The sequence below is a fragment of the Trachypithecus francoisi genome, unplaced genomic scaffold, assembly GCF_009764315.1.
Source record: "Trachypithecus francoisi isolate TF-2019V2 unplaced genomic scaffold, Tfra_2.0 Contig01665, whole genome shotgun sequence".
Classification (NCBI taxonomy): domain Eukaryota; kingdom Metazoa; phylum Chordata; class Mammalia; order Primates; family Cercopithecidae; genus Trachypithecus; species Trachypithecus francoisi.
The window spans coordinates 93,859-111,839 of NW_022681447.1; the positions used below are offsets into that span (position 1 = coordinate 93,859).

At 45.5% G+C, this 17,981-nt stretch overlaps 1 protein-coding gene across 6 annotated transcripts in view; it reads left to right on the forward strand.

Moving 5' to 3' along the window:
* Positions 1–17,981, forward strand: part of TOP3A (DNA topoisomerase III alpha) — a 40,030-nt gene that overhangs the window by 4,385 nt on the left and 17,664 nt on the right. For 5 of the 6 annotated variants that reach the window (XM_033196289.1, XM_033196252.1, XM_033196256.1 and 2 more), the window contains exons 2-13: positions 1,614–1,673; positions 2,117–2,190; positions 3,566–3,641; positions 5,292–5,400; positions 7,805–7,948; positions 8,094–8,264; positions 8,584–8,684; positions 10,971–11,045; positions 14,001–14,083; positions 15,212–15,419; positions 16,994–17,179; positions 17,335–17,464. In XM_033196289.1, coding sequence (XP_033052180.1) covers positions 2,126–2,190; positions 3,566–3,641; positions 5,292–5,400; positions 7,805–7,948; positions 8,094–8,264; positions 8,584–8,684; positions 10,971–11,045; positions 14,001–14,083; positions 15,212–15,419; positions 16,994–17,179; positions 17,335–17,464 — 1,348 coding nt within the window. In that variant the 5' untranslated portion in view covers positions 1,614–1,673; positions 2,117–2,125. Of the gene's footprint in view, positions 1–998; positions 1,018–1,613; positions 1,674–2,116; positions 2,191–3,565; positions 3,642–5,291; positions 5,401–7,804; positions 7,949–8,093; positions 8,265–8,583; positions 8,685–10,970; positions 11,046–14,000; positions 14,084–15,211; positions 15,420–16,993; positions 17,180–17,334; positions 17,465–17,981 lie in introns of those variants that run through there. The other variant, XM_033196280.1, reaches the window with a different exon arrangement.

Below are 17,981 nucleotides of genomic sequence, written 5' to 3' on the forward strand. Positions count from 1 at the left end.
GAGGGGACACCAGTGAGTTAAGCAAGAGCAGCAGTTGAGTGCACATCATAAGGGTCCTAGAGAGCCATGTAGGTTGAGTGGCAAAATACACAGAAAATTGACCATTTTAATCATTTTGAAGTATACAGTTCAGTGGAATTTTGTACACTAAATGTGCCACCATCATCATTGTCTAGTTTCAGAAGGTTTTTTATCACCCTAAGAGGAAACCTTATATCCATTAAGCAGTCACTCCCCTTACCCTCTCCTCAGCCCTTCACAACCACAAATCTGCTTTCTCTCCCCATGGATTTGCCTGTTCTGGGCATTTCCTATAAGTGGACCCATATCTTACATGCTCTTTTGTGTCAGGTTTCTTTCACTTAACATAATCTTCTTGAAGTCCATCCATGTTGTACCATGTATTAATATTAGTTCTTCATTCCCTTTTTTTTGGTTTTTGAGATGGAGTCTCTCTCACTGTCGCCCAGGCTGGAGTGCAGTGGTGCGATCTCAGCTCATTGTAACCTCCACCTCCTAGGTTCAAGTGATTCTCCTGCCTCAGCCTCCCTGGTAGCTGGGATTACAGGCACCCACCACCACGCCCGGCTAATTTTTTGTATTTTTAGTAGAGACAGGGTTACACTATGTTGGCCAGGCTGGTCTCGAACTCCTGACCTTGTAATCCACCCACCTTGGCCTCCCAAAGTGCTGGAATTACAGGCGTGAGCCATTGCGCCTGGCCTCTTCATTCCTTTTTATGGCTGAATAGTATTCTATCATATGGATAGATCACATTTCGTTTTACCATCCATCAGTTGATGGACATTTGGGTTGTTTTCATCTTTTGACTATTGTGAATAGAACTTCTATAGACATTCATGTACAGGTTTTTTTTTAATGTGTTTTTTTGTTTGTGTTTTGTTTTTGAGACAGAGTTTCGCTCTGTCACCCAGGCTAGAGTGCAGTGGCCCCATCTCCACTCACTGCGACGTCCACCTCCTGGGCTCAAGTGATTGTTCTGCCTCAGCCTCCCAAGTAACTGGGATTACAGGCACGCACCACCATACCCGGCCAATTGTCGTATTTTTAGTAGAGACAGGGTTTCACCATGTTGGCCAGGCTGGTCTCGAGCTCCTGACCTCAAGTGATCCATCTGCCTCAGCCTCCCAAAGTGTATTTGAATGTGTTTTTAATTCTTTTGGGTAAATTTCTAGGAGTGGAATTGCTGTGACATGTGGTAACTCTATGTCTAACTTTTTGAGGAAACACCAAAATTTTCCAGAGTGGCCGAAGCATTTTACATTTCCACTGACAATGTCCAGTTTCTCCCCATCCTCAACAACACTTGTTATTTTACTTGTTTGTTTTTTAATTATATTTAATTGTCATCCTAATGGGTGTGGAGTGGTATCTCATCATGGTTTTGATTTGTGTTTTCCTAATGATTAATAACATTGAGCATCTTTTCGTATGCTTGTTGGCCATTTCTTATCTTCTTTGGAGCAATGTTTGTTATATTTTTGGTGTCATAACCAAGGAATCATTGCCAAATTCAAGATCAGGAAGAATTATACAGAGGAATGTATTGTTTTAAACATAATTTCTATTTTTTACTTATTTTTGTTTTATAGAGAGAAGGACTTTCAAAATTCAATAAGATCTATGAATTTGATTATCACCTGTATGGCCAGGTAGGTGCTAAAATATTTCCATCATAAGCAAGAGAAAGTAGTCAGCCTAGTCATATGTAGAATATGTCACTGTCTTAAGAATAACAGCTGTTAACAACCTAAAGGTTCCTGGTTACAGGTGATGACTTTATAATTTATGAGGAAGTCTCTTTAATAAAATATGGTCCCATCTCAGCTCTTCATTACAAAAAAGAAAAAAAAAGCTAATATACAATAGTTTGAGGAAAATTGAACTGATGCAAGAGGCATCGTGGTACTAGAATTGGAATGGTGATTGTATTCCTATGGCTTTTGGCTTTGAAGAGCTTATATTTATGTTTATTTCTTCCCAATCAGGTTTTTTAAAATGTCTTTAATAGAAGCTCCTCCCTCTCATTTGAATGACTTGGCAAAATAATAACTGCAAAAAAACTAACTGAATTTTGAATTTTGTCATCATTCAGAATGTTACCATGGTAATGACTTCGGTTTCTGGACATTTACTGGCTCATGATTTCCGGATGCAGTTTCGAAAATGGTCAGTACAATTCTCAAGGGAAGAACTTTCAGATTATAGTAAGTTGTGAAATTTCAGAGAACTTTTGAGGCATGTTGATCTTATTGGGTAATTTTTTTTTTTTTTTTTGAGACAAAATCTCAGAGTGAGACTCTGTCTTCCAAGCTGGGGCACAGTGGCATGATCTTGGCTCACAGCAACCTCTGCCTCCCAGGTTCGAGTGATTCTCCTGCCTCATCCTCCTGAGTAGCTGGGACTACAGGCACGCACCACCACACCTGGCTAATTTTTGTATTTTTAGTAGAGACAGAGTTTCACCATGTTGACTAGGCTGGTCTCGAACTCCTGACCTCAGGTGGTCTGCCCACCTCAGCCTCCCGAAGTGCTGGGATTACAGATGTAAACCACCATGCCCGGCCTTTTTTTCTTTTTTTTTTTTTTTCTGTTTTTTTTGAGTCAGGGTCTCACCCTGTTGCCCAGGCTGGAGTGCAGTGGCGCAATCTCATCTCACTGCAACCTCCCCATCCTGGGTTCAAACAAGTCTCATGCCTCAGTTTCCCAAGTAACTGACACTACAGCCGTACGCCACCACACCCTGCTAATTTGTTCTATTTTAGTGGAGATGCAGTTTCACCATGTTGCCCAGGCTGATCTCAAACAAGGCGGGGTTTGCCTTCTTTTGCCTCCCAAAGTGCTAGGATTACAGGCGTGAGCCACTGTGTCTCAGTAATTTATTTATTTATTTATTTATTTTAGTTATTTTTTGAGATGGAGTCTTGTTCTGTCACCCAGGCTGGAATGCAGTGGTGCAATCTCGACTCACTGCAACCTCCGCCTCCCGGGTTCAAGCAATTCTCCTGCCTCAGCCTCCCGAGTAGCTGGGACTACAGGTGCCCACCACCACGCCAGCTAATTTTTTGTATTTTTGTTAGAGACGGGGTTTCACCCTGTTAGCCAGGCTGGTCTCGATCTCCTGACCTTGTGATCTACCTGCCTCGGCCTCCCAGCATGCTGGGATTATAGGTGTGAGCCACCGCGCCCAGCAGTAATTTATAATACTAAGATGACCTAGGATTATCTGATCCATTGTGAATTTTTATTAAATCTTTAAACAGTCACTTTTGGTGTTCCCTCAAAATTGCCAGACCTTTTTCATGTAGCCATTGGATTGCATTTACCTGTAAAAGGGCTCCAGAATGCCATCTTATCCGTCCTGTTCACACTCGTGGAGAAGTGGACAGTGTGTCATACAGAGAGTCATAGCCTTGCTTTCAGTTCACTGGGACCTTTTCTTTTGGGGATATACCGTGAACCCATTGGAACAGTTTGCTGTCATTAGATTGGAGGGCTCTCTGTCATGTACTAACTTGGGACTCTGTTTTCATGTCTTTTCTAGGCAGAGCTGCAACCCTCTTGTCCTCTTTGAAGCAGAAATTGAAAAGTACTGCCCAGAGAATTTTGTAGACATCAAGGTGGGGTCTTTTGGAAGACATATGGCACTGAACAACCAAAGAGTCAAACAGAGTGATTTCTTTATTTTTAATGCATTGACATTTAGAGATAAGATTTTCCACCAAACTCACTACCATGATTTAAAAAGTTGGTTCCCACCCATTGTATGAATGTGGCTAAGTGGCCAAGAAACTGAAGTAAACATTTTTTTATGAATAGTAGTTGTTTAAATCCTAGGAATAAGAGCTGGACATGGTGGTTTATGCCTGTAATCCCAGCAATTTGTGGGGCCAAGGCAGGATCACATGAACCCCAGGAATTTGAGACCAGCCTGGGCAACATAGTGAGACCCTATCTCTCCAAGGAAAAAAAAAAAATTAACCAGGCATGGTGATGTAAGCCGATAGACCCAGCTAATAGTAAGGCTAAGGAAGGAGGATTACTTGAGCCCAGGAGGCAGGAGGTCGAGGCTGCAATGAGCTATAATCACACCACCACACTCCAGCCTGGTGAGAAAGCGGGACCCTATCTCAAAAAATAATCCTAAGTATTGTAAATTATTAGTGCTAGCCCCCATCTCACCCTTGTTAAATGGAAGAGGCTACAAAGTATGAATGCCTGTTTGACAGTAAATTGCCAGTTGTCAAGCAGTCAGGGCATGCATAGTTAATTTATTTTTAATTTTTATTTATTTATTTATTTATTTATTTATTTATTTTGAGGTGAAGTCTCACTCTTGTCCCCCAGGCTGGAGTGTGATGGTGCAATCTCAGCTCACTGCAACCTCCGCCTCCAGAGTCAAGTGATTCTTTTGCCCCAGCCTCTGGAGTGGCTGAGATTACAGGCGCCTGCCACCATACCCAGCTAATTTTTGTATTTTTAGTAGAGATGGGGTTTCACGATGTTGGCCAGAATGGTCTCGAACTCCTGACCTCAGGTGATCCACCCGCCTCAGCCTCCTAAAGTGCTGGGATTACAGGCGTGAGCCACTGAGCCCGGCCAGTTAATTTATTGAGAACTAATAAACCTTTGGATGAAAATTCAATTGGGATTCGTTTTGTTTTGTTTTGTTTTGAGACGGAGTCTTGCTGTGTCGCCCAGGCTGGACTGCAGTGGCGTAATCTCGGCTCACTGCAAGCTCCGCCTCTCGGGTTCAGGCCATTCTCCTGCCTCAGCCTCCTGAGTAGCTGGGACTACAGGCGCCTGCCACCGTGCCCAGCTAATTTTTTATATGTTTAGTAGAGACGGGGTTTCACCATGTTAACCAGGATGCTCTCAGTCTCCTGAACTCATGATCCACCCACCTCAGCCTCCCAAAGTGCTGGGATTACAGGCGTGAGCCACCGTGCCCAGCCGGGGTTCGTTTTTTTTAAATAGGTCATAATCAGAACCGCTCGAAGTGTGTGTGTGTGTGTTAGAGCTGAATTTTAGGTTTCGTCATATTGGGGAAGTTATATTAAACCCTCTATTCTAGAAACTCATTTGTGGTTCTAAGGAGTTGTATGATCATTAGCACCAATGAGAGCGGTTTTCTCTGTTCTCTTTCCTTCGCCAAGTTGTCACACTCCAAGAACATTATTAACCTTCAGTCAGATCCCCTTAGCATAGAGGTGTCAAGTCACTGTTCCGCAATTCTGTTCTCACCACTCTTATTCCACTGTGAACTTCAGAAAACTCTGGAACGAGAGACTCGCCAGTGCCAAGCTCTGGTGATCTGGACTGACTGTGATAGAGAAGGCGAAAACATTGGGTTTGAGATTATCCACGTGTGTAAGGCTGGTAAGTGCTGCTGCTGCTGACTTTCTCTACTTTGGGATTCCATAAATAGAGTGTTCTCGTTTGTATGTGCAAATGAGCCATGGATGAGTTCCTCCGCAGATACTTTCCCTGTTGGTCTGTGAGTCCCACCAGCCATGTGTCCTGGAGCAAATCACTGAGCCATTGGGAGCCTTGACTTCCTTGTCTGTAACATCAAGCCAATCCAACATGTTTCCTGGGACTGCCACAGAGATTAGATGAGTTAATGAGTAGTGTAAACCATTTAGACCAGGACCCATTCCTTGTTAGGTACAAGCATACAAGCAGATACCCAGCTCCTTGAGAACAGGGACTTTATATTCTTTTTGTTGTTGTTGTTGTTATATATTGAATTATTTTAGTATTTAATTAATGGAAGCAAAAATAGAAAAATAAAATTACATATTGAATATGTGTAAAAGAGTGAATATACCACAAGTAAAGTACAAAGAATAATTATAAAATGTTCTGTTTTCTTTTTTAATCTCTCCTATTATACAGTGCTCGACTATTAATAAATAATTGTTGCAGTGGATTTAAAGGCTCTAGCCGTGTTAATGGTTTTGGGTAACTTAGAGGAAGTGATGAACGGGCCGGCCATTCTCTAGCTCAGAGGGTGGGGTTGCTATTTTCCTTTAGTGGTTTTGTGTTCAAAGCTGTAATGACTCCTGGAAATTTAAGTGCATTAACTTTCAAGGACAGTGTGTATATGTCCTATATTCTTTCCTGAAGAGGCATGAAATTCCCCCACAGAACCCTTTAATTGTAGTATTTTTCTTTTCCTAAAAGGCCTGAGAGAGCAAGTAAGATGAAAGTCACAAAAGGCAGCCAGGCGTGGTGGCTCATGCCTGTAATCCCAGCACTTTGGAAGACTGAGGCAGGTGGATCTCCTGAGGTCAGGTGTTCAAGACCAGCCTGGTCAACATGGTGAAACCCTGTCTCTACTAAAATTACAAAAATTAGCCAGGTGTGGTGGCATGTGCCTGTAGTCCCAGCTACTCAGGAGGCCGAGGCAGGAGAATTGCTTAAACCCAGGAGGCAGAGGTTGCAGTGAGCCGAGATTGCGCCACTGCACTCCAGCCTGGGTGACAGAGTGAGACTGTCTCCAAAAAAAAAACAATGCTCACCAAGAGCATTTTAGTATTTTAGTTACTGAAGGGGGCCTGCCCCTCCACACCTGTGGGTATTTCTCACGAGGTGGAGATGAGAGACTAAGAAAAGAAATAACACACACAGAGACAAAGTATATAGGAAGAAAAGTGGGCCCAGGGGACTGGTGCTCAGCAAGTGAGGACCTACACTGGCGCTGGTCTCTGAGTTCCCTCAGTATTGATCACTATCTTTACTATCTCGGCGAGGGGAATGCGGTATGATTGTGGGGTGATGGTGGGGAGAGGGTCAGCAGGAAAACATGTGAACAAAAGACTCTGTGTCATAAATAAGTTTAAGGAAGGGTGCTGTGCCTGGATGTGTACATAAGCTAGATTTATGTTTAACTTTACATAAACATCTCAGTGCAGTAAAGAGTAACAGAGCAGTATTGCCACCATGATGTCTCGCCTCCAGCCATACGGCGGTTTTCTCCTATCTCAGAATATAATATATGGTCGGTTTTACACCGAGTCATTCCATTCCCAGAGACGTGCAGGAGACAGATGCCTTCCTCTTACCTCAACCACATAGAGACCTTACTCTTTCACTAATCCTCCTCAGCACTGACCCTTTACGAGTATCAGGCTAGGGGGCTATAAGGTCTTTCCCTTCCCACGAGGCCATATCTCAGGCTGTCTCAGTGGGGGGAAACCCGGACGATACCCAGGCTTTCTTGGGCAGGAGTCCCTGCAGCCTTCTGCAGTGCATTGTGTCTCTGGTTAATAGAGAATGAAGAATGGTGATGACTTTCACAAAGTGTACTGCCTACAAACACATTTTTGACAAAGCACATCCTGCACAGCCCTAAATCCCTTAAACCTTGAGCCAATACAGCACATGTTTTTGTGAGCACAGGGTTGGGACAAGAGTCACAGATTAACAGCATCTCAAAGCAGAACAATTTATCTTAGTACAGATCAAAATGGAGTTTCTTTATGTCTTCCTTTTTCTACATAGACACAGTAACAATCTGTCTCTCTTTCTTTTCTCCATAGTTACTAGCTAAAATTAACTCCATCACTATTTTTGAGAGTACACTCAGTTTAAAGGTTATGGTGGTGTTTCCTCTTTAGACACTGTACACCATTGATTTAACTTAATAGGTAAATTGGTCACCTCACAGCTTCTTGAACTGGTTTGCCTTTGTTTCAAGGGGCTTTAAGAAAAGTGAGTCCTTTATGATGGAGGGCAGTGTGGTTTGACTTTGACCTTGGTAACGCCTTGTGTTCTGCAGTAAAGCCCAATCTGCAGGTGTTGCGAGCCCGATTCTCTGAGATCACACCCCATGCCGTCAGGACAGCTTGTGAAAACCTGACTGAGCCTGATCAGAGGGTGAGCGATGCTGTGGATGTGAGGCAGGAGCTGGACCTGAGGATTGGTAAGGAGCTAGGCAGACCCCTCCCGTGGCCACATTAATGTTGTGTTATGGGACCAAAAATGGGCTCTGTGTAGATATACACTGCCAGCTCTGGACTCTTATTAGCCACCATTTTCACCTTCCTTCACTCTCCTTCACTCTCCAGGAGCTGCCTTTACTAGGTTCCAGACCCTGCGGCTTCAGAAGATTTTTCCTGAGGTGCTGGCAGAGCAGCTCATCAGTTACGGCAGCTGCCAGTTCCCCACATTGGGCTTTGTGGTAGAGCGGTTCAAAGCCATTCAGGCTTTTGTACCAGAAATCTTCCACAGAATTAAAGGTAGGGCCTGGAGTGGGGGTTATGGCCTGGGACCTGTGGGCCCAAGGTTAGGGAAGGGGACTGTGAGCGTTAATAGCACTAATAAAGATGTAATTTATTTTAGTCTTGCTGTCGTCCTCCCTGGCCCATTACAATCCTCTTAAAGTTCCTTTTGTTATCCGGAAATTCTTCCTTATTTGATATTCCTTTGACTTTCACCACCTTTTTCTATCTGTCATGTCATGTGGCTTCTCTGAGACACAGATAAACCCTTTTCTATCTGTCATATCATGTGGCTTCTCTGAGACACAGCCTTTCTATTTGTCTCTCCTTAATATAGTAACTCATGACCACAAAGATGGTATCGTAGAATTCAACTGGAAAAGGCATCGACTCTTTAACCACACGGCTTGCCTAGTTCTCTATCAGTTGTGTATGGAGGTAAGAAGTCCTTCGAACCCTTAATGATCTAGGAAACATTGTGCACACCTCCCAAACCACTCCCACTGTTGGCAGAGGTGATCTGTCTCATTCTCCCATTGGACTTTAGCTTGAAGTTTGCATCTCGGGATCACTTTGGGGACCAGTAAGACTAGAACCCCCTGAAAACAGCACTAAAAGGAAAAGGGAAGTTTCTGCATTCTTTTTAGATGAAATCAGAAATTTTGGGAAATGTATAGTTGAAATCCCCTCTTGTGGCATATACTGTCACCAGAAATTATCAAGGATTAGCTAGACCAGTCCAGGTCATTGACTTATAGAGCTAGGAGAGAATGGACAGCATTTGGCTCAGCCCCCTCTTTATTGGTTGCATGAGGAAATCTAGAGAAGTGAAAGTCACAAATTAGTGGCTTAATTTTATATACTGATAAAAGCTAGGAAGAAAATAAGGCAAGGTAAAGGGATAGAGAAAGGCTGGAGGGTCAGGGAGGGGAGGGGTGACACTTGAGCAGAGGCTGGAGAGATTAGGGAGAGGGCTGAAGGGTGGGTGGGACATGCATGTGCCATAGAAGGGAGCAAGACTGGCCTGGGCCATGGGCCAGTCGGTGGCAGAGTTAGGAACCACCCTAACGTTTCCTGGCCCTTGGGCTGATGGTTTACTTTCTGATGTCACTTCCTATTAGCACATAACAGCCTGGTTTAACCCAAGGGCTGCCCAGAGTCATGCTTAAGTAAAATTCCGAGCTCTCTAGGCTTGATTCATGGTGTGCTTCTGGCTGCAGCCCACTGGCAGATTTGTTACTAATTAGGCAAGGGATGTAATAACTGTGCAGCACCCACTATGGACCAGGCACACTTTGTTACATGTTGTTTTGTTTAATCCTAATAATTCCTGTGAAGGCAGTGATAGCATCCCCATTTTCCAGATGAAGAAGCTAAAGAAAGTGAAGAGACTTACCCACAGACACGTGAGAGCTGTACATGGCAGAGCACAACTGAATCCCAGTGTGTCCCTGCCCCTTCTGCAGACCGTGCTGCCGTCTCCATCTCTCTCTCACTCCACCTTTGACCCTGGACCACTGGGAGTCTCTGTAACACTGCACAATTATTTGTTAAATAAAAAGACCACCAGCCCGGGTTTTATAGTGAAACCCCATCTTTACAAAAAAGAAAAAAATTAGCTGGGCATGGTGACACCTGCTTATAGTTCCATCTACTTGGGAGGCTGAGGTGGGAGAATCGCTTGAGCTCAGCAGGTTGAGGCTGCAGTGAGCCATGATTATGCCGCTGCACTTCAGCCTGGGTGACAGAATGAGATACTGCCTCAAAAAAAAAAAAAAGATCAACTTAAATAATAATAAAATATAAAAGTAAGTAATAAAAAGACCCGCCCTGTTTCTCCTTCACTCGGATGTGGTATGGGACTACGTGGTGGGCGATGCAAACTATGAAGTTGGTTTTAAGATTAAAGGTCTCCAGCTTGTATTGTATAATTTCTCCTATTTCTTTTTTTCTTTTCCCTGAGACAGAGTCTGGCTCTATCGCCAGGCTGGAGTGCAATGGCATGATCTCGGCTCACTGCAACCTCTACCTCCTGGGTTCAGGCGATTCTCCTGCCTCAGCCTCCCCAGTAGCTGGGACTACAGGCATGCGCCACCACACCTAGCTAATTTTTGTATTTTTTGTAGAGATGGGTTTTCACTGTGTTGGCTAGGATGATCTAGCTCTCTTGACCTCGTGATCTGCCTGCCTCGGCCTCCCAAAGTGGTGGGATTGCAGGCATGAGCCACCGCGCCCGGCAATTTCTCCTGTTTCTGACTGTATCATCCTGAATTTTTCTTTTTTTTAAAGGAGCACTGGGCTAAGCATGGTGGCTTATGGGAGTATTGCTTGAGCCCAGGACTTCTGGGCCAGACTGGGTAACATAGCAAGACTCCATCTCTGTATTTTAAACAAAACAACAACAGAAGGAGCACTGTGCATGTGTACATAGAAAACTGTACTCAGGCAATGCATAGGCTGTTGGATTTCATAGTCTCTGGAGGAAGCACCTTAAGGCTTGTGAAATTGCCCTTCGTAATCTTGGTTTGAGTGGGAAAGTAGTGATGGTGTCTATCTTGCTGTCAACTACAAGCAACATTAAGTGGGCACTCTCCTAGGCTGTCACTGCAGGCTTAGCTGGTGGTGGTCAGTGTGATCTGGAAGGACTGGCATGGGCTATCCACAGGAAGGATGCAGATGATGCACTAACAGGTTAACATGGTCTTTTCTTTCCTGGCTTTCTAGGATCCCATGGCAACTGTGATAGAGGTCAGATCTAAGCCCAAGAGCAAGTGGCGGCCTCAAGCTTTGGACACTGTGGTATGTTCCGGACAGGCTGTTTCAGGCACTGGGGAAATACTGTTTTGAGGCTGTGGTTCTACTGCCTAGACTGTGGCTTGGTGGAAGAAAATATCACCCATCACCAGGCCACACAAGAAAATGCTTGAGAAAGACATGGTCCTGCTTAGCCTTACTGTTTGTTTTTTTTTTTTTTTACTTATTTTGTTTTTGTAGACTCAGACTTCTGGGCTCAAGAGATCTCCCACCTCAGCCTCCCAAGTAGCTCAGACTATAGCCATGTGCCATGATGACCAGTTAATTATTTTTATAATTTTTTTGTAGAGACGGAATCTCACTATGTTGACCAGGCTGGTCTCAAACTCCTGGCCTCAAGTGATTCTCCAGCCCCAGCCTCCCAAAGTACTGGGATTACAGGCATAAACCACCACACCCAACCACTGCCTGGCCTCTTAATGGTGTTTTTTTTTTGAGATTTTTTTATTTGAGATGTTGCCCAGGCTGGAGTGCAATGGTGCGGTCTTGGCTCACTACAACTTCCGCCTCCCGGGTTCAAGCGATTCTCCTGCCTCAGCCTCCCGAGCAGCTGGGATTATAGGCATGCACCACCATGAGGTGATCTGCCCACCTCAGCTTCCCAAAGTGCTGGGATAACAGGCGTGAGCCACCGCGCCTGGCTTTTTTGTTGTTGTTGTTGTTAACAATTGCAGTATAACTGCATTGTATGAGATTTGGGAAACAAAAAGAGGAAGACAACCTATGACTTCACCATCCTTACATAATTACTAGTATCTCTTCCTGTTTTTTAATATGCATGTTTTTACAGTATTATAACTAGAGTAGCTTGTGTTTTCCACCCAAGCATTTTTTTCATGTTGCTGCATAATCTGTGTAAATATTACTTTAAATCTGCTATATGAACCTACTTTAGAACAGGGCTTCTCAAATTATTTGACCCCAGGAAGAGCCACCCTGACGGAACACAAGTCTGAGTAAATCACATTAGGAGTATGCCTTCTCAGTCACCACTTAGCAGGAAAATTTGGGATAGAATTACTATTAGAATTCACTCTGAAGATTGGACGTACAGAACACTCAGGCTAACAAGCATGCAGGCTAAGAAGCACACAGGGACTGGTGGTCAGTGCATTCTTTGTCTTGGGCAAGCCACAATAAATGTGTATATGTGTGGAGGGATTGCATGGGGGCAGTTATGCATTTTGTTTGCTTGTTTGTTTGTTTGTTTTTTGAGAGGGGGTCTTGCTCTGGTCACCAGGCTGGAGTGCAGTGGCATGATCTCGGCTTACTGCAGCATCCATCTCCTGGGCTCAAGCGATTCTCCTGCCTCAGCCTCCTGAGTAGCTGAGACTACAGGTGCATGCCACCACACCCAGCTAATTTTTGTATTTTCAGTAGAGACGGATTTCACTATGTTGGCCAGTATAGTCTCAATCTCTTGAACTCGTGATCTGCCTGCCTCGGACTCCCAAAGTGCTGGGATTAGAGGCACGAGCCACCGCGCCCAGCTGCATTGATTTTATATAGTAGGCTTATGTTTTTTAGTCCTCACTGGTTAAGTATGCTTTAGAGTGACATATAGTCATCAGCATTGTTAACTTGTCACCTAGGGAAAAGAACATCTGTTATCCCCCAGGAGGCCTCCTGGGGTTTTCATCCTCCAGGAGAATTTACCAGGGCTTGGGTGGTGTTCCCAAAGTGTGGTTCTCAAAACTGTCTGTGCTTGTTTAAAAATGTAGATTTCAGGCTGGGCACAGTGGCTCAGGCCTGTAATCCCAGCACTTTGGGAGGCTGAGGTGGGCAGATCACGAGGTCAGGAGATCAAGACCATCCTGGCTAACATGGTGAAACCCCATCTCTACTAAAAATACAAAAAATCAGCCAGGTATGGTGGCAGGTGCCTGTATTCTCAGCTACTCGGGAGGTTGAGGCAGGAGAATTGGCGTGAACCCAAGAGGCAGAGCTTACAGTGAGCCGAGATTGCACCGCTGCACTCCAGCCTGGATGACAGAGTGAGACTCCATCTGAAAAAATATATATATGTATATGGGCCAGAGGCGGTGGCTCACACCTGTAATCACAACATGGCAAAACCCCGTCTCTACTGAAAACACAAAAATTAGCCAGCCGTGGTGAGCGCTTGTAGTCCCAGCTACTCAGGAGGCTGAGGCAGGCGAATCGCATGAACTTGGGAGGCGGAGGTTGCAGGGAGTCAAAATCGTGCCACTGCACTGCAGTCTGGGCAACAAGAGCGAGACTCGGTCTCGAAAATGAAAAAATTTTAAAAATGTAGATTTCTGGCCAGACGTGGTGGCTCACGTCTGTAATCCCAGCACTTTGGGAGGCCGAGGCGAGCAGATCACCTGAGGTCAGGTGTTCAAGACCAGCAAGGCCAACATGGCGAAACCCTGTTTCTACTAAAAATACAAAAATTTGCCAAGCGTGGTGGTGCTATAATCCCAGCTACTTGGGAGGCTGAAGCAGGAGAATCACTTGAACCCAGGAGGTGGAGGTTGCAGTGGGCCGAGATCATGCCACTGCACTCCAGCCTAGGCTACAGGGTGAGACTCCATCTCAAAAAAAAAGTGGAGTTTTCGGCTGGATATGGTAGCTTACGCTTGTGATCCTTGCATTTTGGGGGGTCAGAGAGGGAGGATTGCTTGAGGCCAGGAGTTCAAAATCAGCCTGCACAACATAGCAGCTTCCCCAGTGGTCAGAGTCCCAAATCCGCTGGCTTCCCAGTTGAGTCTTGCACACATTAAAGTCTGAGAACCACTAGGCTAGGATCTGACTCTGCCTGGCAGGCCCAGAAATTGTTGTTGGGCAGTCTTTTCCGCTGTTTGACAGAAGCACCTGGAGTGACAGGGGCCAGATTTGACTGAAGATGAGTTGTGTGTTTTGAGTTGTGCTGCCTGACTCATGCAATACACCTAACATCCCTGTTGACCCATTTCACAGGAACTTGAGAAGCTGGCTTCTCGAAAGTTGAGAATAAATGCTAAAGAAACCATGAGGATTGCTGAGAAGCTCTACACTCAAGGGTAAATATTCTGGATTTGGGAGTAGAATTTGAACCGTCTTTATCAGGATGAAATATTTTAGAAATAGAGTTTATGGGCCAGGCGCGGTGGCTCACGCCGGTAATCCCAGCACTTTGGGAGGCCAAGGCAGGCAGAACATGAGGTCAAGAGATCAAGACCATCCTGGCCAACATGGTGAAACCCCGTCTCTACTAAAAAGACAAAAATTAACTGGGCATGGTGTGGTGTTGCGCGCCTGTAGTCCCGCTACTGGGGAGGCGGAGGCAGGAGAATCGTTTGAACCCAGGAGGCGGAGGTTGCAGTGAGCTGAGATTGCACCACTGCACTCCAGCCTGGGTGACAGAGCAAGACTCCATCTCTGGGAGAAAACAAAAATTACAAATAGAGACTGGGTATGCTGGGTCACACCTGAAATCCGAGCACTTCAGGAGGCCTAGACAGGAGGATCACTTGAGCTTAGGAGTTCGAGACCAACCTGGGCAACATAGCAAAACCCTGTCTCTACAAAAAAGAAAAATTAGCCAGGCATTGTGCCACACACTTGTAGTCCCATCTGTTCAGGAAGCTGAGGCAGGAAGATTACTTTAGCTTGGGAGACGGAGGCTGCAGTGAGCCAAGATGGCGCTGCTACACTTCAGCCTGGGCACCACAGCAAGACTATCTCAAAAATAAAAATGAAAAACAAATAGAGTCCACATTACAGTTTTATTGGACAGCATTGTTCTTTGTATACTCTAAGAACAGTCTCGAAGCACACGCTGGTGGAACTTGTCAGGGTCAGTGAGGCTCATGTGCTGCATCAGGGTTGGTCTGTCAGACTGACCCTCAGAGTGGCCAGTGACCAGCCCCAGGCTATGAGGCTGCTGGCCTTTATCCTGTGCTGTGCTGCCCCTTTTGTTTCTCCTTTGGCTTCTTTGAGTGTCCTAGCAGGAGAGCCAGCTGGTTTTCACCCCATGAGTAGGTGCATCTCATCTCAGAACTTTTCTGAATCAGGTAACCTAGGTTGCCTTCAATTGAGTTGGCTACATCAGATGAGTGTTTGTAGGTGTTAGCGGGTGCTTTCAGTTATTTAATGACCAATCAGAGAGCCTAGCAATTTCTTTTTCTGTTTGCTTGCCTTGGTTTTAGGTACATCAGCTATCCCCGAACAGAAACAAACAGTTTTCCCAGAGACTTAAACCTGACGGTGTTGGTGGAACAGCAGACCCCCGATCCACGCTGGGGGGCCTTTGCCCAGAGCATTCTAGAGCGGGGTGGTCCCACCCCACGCAATGGGAACAAGTCTGACCAAGCTCACCCTCCCATTCACCCCACCAAATACACCAACAGCTTACAGGTTGGTTTCTCTGAATGTGCTGCCTGCTGGAACCCACAGGGAAGTGCTGGGGGTTGGTAGTAAGATTTGAATTTACTCTGTGGGCTGTGATTGTAAAAACAAGTGATTTTGAGATCTCTCTCATTTCGTTTGCTTTGATGAAAGACTGCTTCACCCTTCCCCGTGATGGGCCCCCGTCTTAATCTAGCCCCACATCCCCACTCTCCGTCAGCTCCTGCTGCTTCCCTGCTAGTCCTTCATAGGCAACCTAGGTACCTCTCCTCCCCACACCGCTGTGCAGACACCTACCCCCACTGTGAGCCTTGTGGCCTTCCCAGTCCCTGGAACTAGAGAATTCTATCCATCCTCCCAAGACTGGCTCAGTTTTGGTTGCCTCCTGAAACTTTGCTGCCACCCCAGTCGTGCCACCCCGCGTCATTGCAGTTTCCCACTCAGCTCTGCTTGTCTGTCTCGGTCATTTCTTCAGCCACAGGCAGACTCTGCAGGCACAGGAGCCATTAGGCTTGTTTACATCTGTAGGCTTCTCACAAAGTTGGGGAAATCTTAGTCTTTTGTTCTTCTCCTCCTTCTTTTAATAACATATATTCTTTCTGATTTTAAAAATATGGCCAGGAGCAGTGGCTTACGCCTGTAATCCCAACACTTTAGGAGGACACGGTTGGTGGATCACAAGGTCGGGAAATTGAGACCATCTTGGCTAACATGGTGAAACCCCGTCTCTACTAAAAATACAAAAATTAGTTGGGCGTGGTGGCGTGTGCCTGTAGTCCCAGCTCTCAGGATGCTGAGGCAGAAGAATCACTTGAACCCGGGACGTGGAGGTTGCAGTAAACTGAGATTGCACCGCTGCACTCCAACCTGATGACAGAGTGAGACTCTGAAAAAAAAAAAATTACATGTTCATTTAGACAACTTAAGAATTACAAAAGATTATAAGGGAGGAAAAATTGCCTATTAAGCATGATATTTAACAATTGCAAAGATGTGCCATAATTTATTTTGCCAAATCTGTTTTTTGTGTTTTTGATACTATAGTTAACATTTGTAGACGTAAATATTTTTGTGGTTCTCCAGTTACTTCCTTTGAAGAGATCCTTAGAAGGGGAATTATTGGATATGTGTATAAATGTCTCATTTTGATAGAGTGAGACTCACTAAATCATTGATTACCTAATTGAAAATTACCCTGACAAATTACTGCTTAAACGTGTGCATGAAGTTGGGCTAAGGCCACCAGGTGCAGTGTTGCTCTGTCTCTTGCATTTGAGGAGTCTGTTGCCAACTTCTTAGGCTTTCATCTTGTTTTCTGCTTAGATTGGGTTTATATCAAAGAACCACTCTGGAAGGGAAGATTACTCCCTTGCTTATCTTTGCCAGATTTGAGTTGTGAAATGTGTCAACCTAAACCTATCCTCTCCCCAGGACTTGTTTGCCTGGCACTCCATGTTAGTGCAGGGCCTGAGGAGCAGTGTGGCCTCTTCTGTGCTGGACATTTGGCTAAGGCTACCAGCAATGCTCCTGTCCTTGAGAGGTGATATTCTAGGGGGAGTTTCAAACTCCTCTTTTCTTCCTAGGGAGACGAACAGCGACTGTATGAGTTTATTGTTCGCCATTTCCTGGCTTGCTGCTCCCAGGATGCTCAGGGGCAGGAGACCACAGTGGAGATCGACATCGCTCAGGAACGCTTCGTGGCCCACGGCCTCGTGATTCTGGCCCGAAACTATCTGGACGTGTATCCATATGATCACTGGAGTGACAAGGTGATCATGAGTGGTCCCCAGGGAGAGGGAGGACAGTTGTGTGGCGAGCCCTGAGTTCTCTAGTGGAGCAGGACCATGTCCCTTGAAATGAGGTTATTTTTTGCCTGAGTGTGATAATGGAATCATCTGACTGCTGCACCTGCCGCTCCCTATAGATCCTCCCTGTCTATGAGCGAGGCTCCCGCTTTCAGCCCAGCACTGTGGAGATGGTGGATGGGGAGACCAGCCCGCCCAAGCTGCTCACCGAGGCCGACCTCATTGCCCTCATGGAGAAGCACGGCATTGGTCAGTGGCTCCTCTGGTTAACTCGCATCTCTTGAGCACTTACCGTGTACCAGGCACAGGTTTCCTCTAGTCTTCAAACCATTGTCTAATGGAGCTGCTGTATCTTTATCCCCATTTTATAGTTGAAATAAGGCTCAGAGAGGTTAAGAACTTACGTAAGTTCACAAAGTGTGTGTTATTAAAACCTGGTCTGAATACCTCCACAGTCAGTGCTCTTAAACCATGCACTGTGCTGTCCACGTAGTAAGAGACTTTTCCCATGGCTTTGAGGGCCCAACTGGGAGCACCGTTGGCCACATGAGGATTTGTTCTTTTGAATAAGAACAGCATGTAAGGAACCAACAATTAAAACTTAGGACAGTCATCATAAAATCTGTTTTCATTTTGAAGTGTCAGATCTGGCTCCTCCTTCCCATGTGGAATATTGGGTGAGGGTGGCAGTTGTCTCTGCAGGCCTACACCCACACTGCTCAGTCAGGCTGCTCACGCTGGCCTCATGTATGTGCCAGGACCCTGC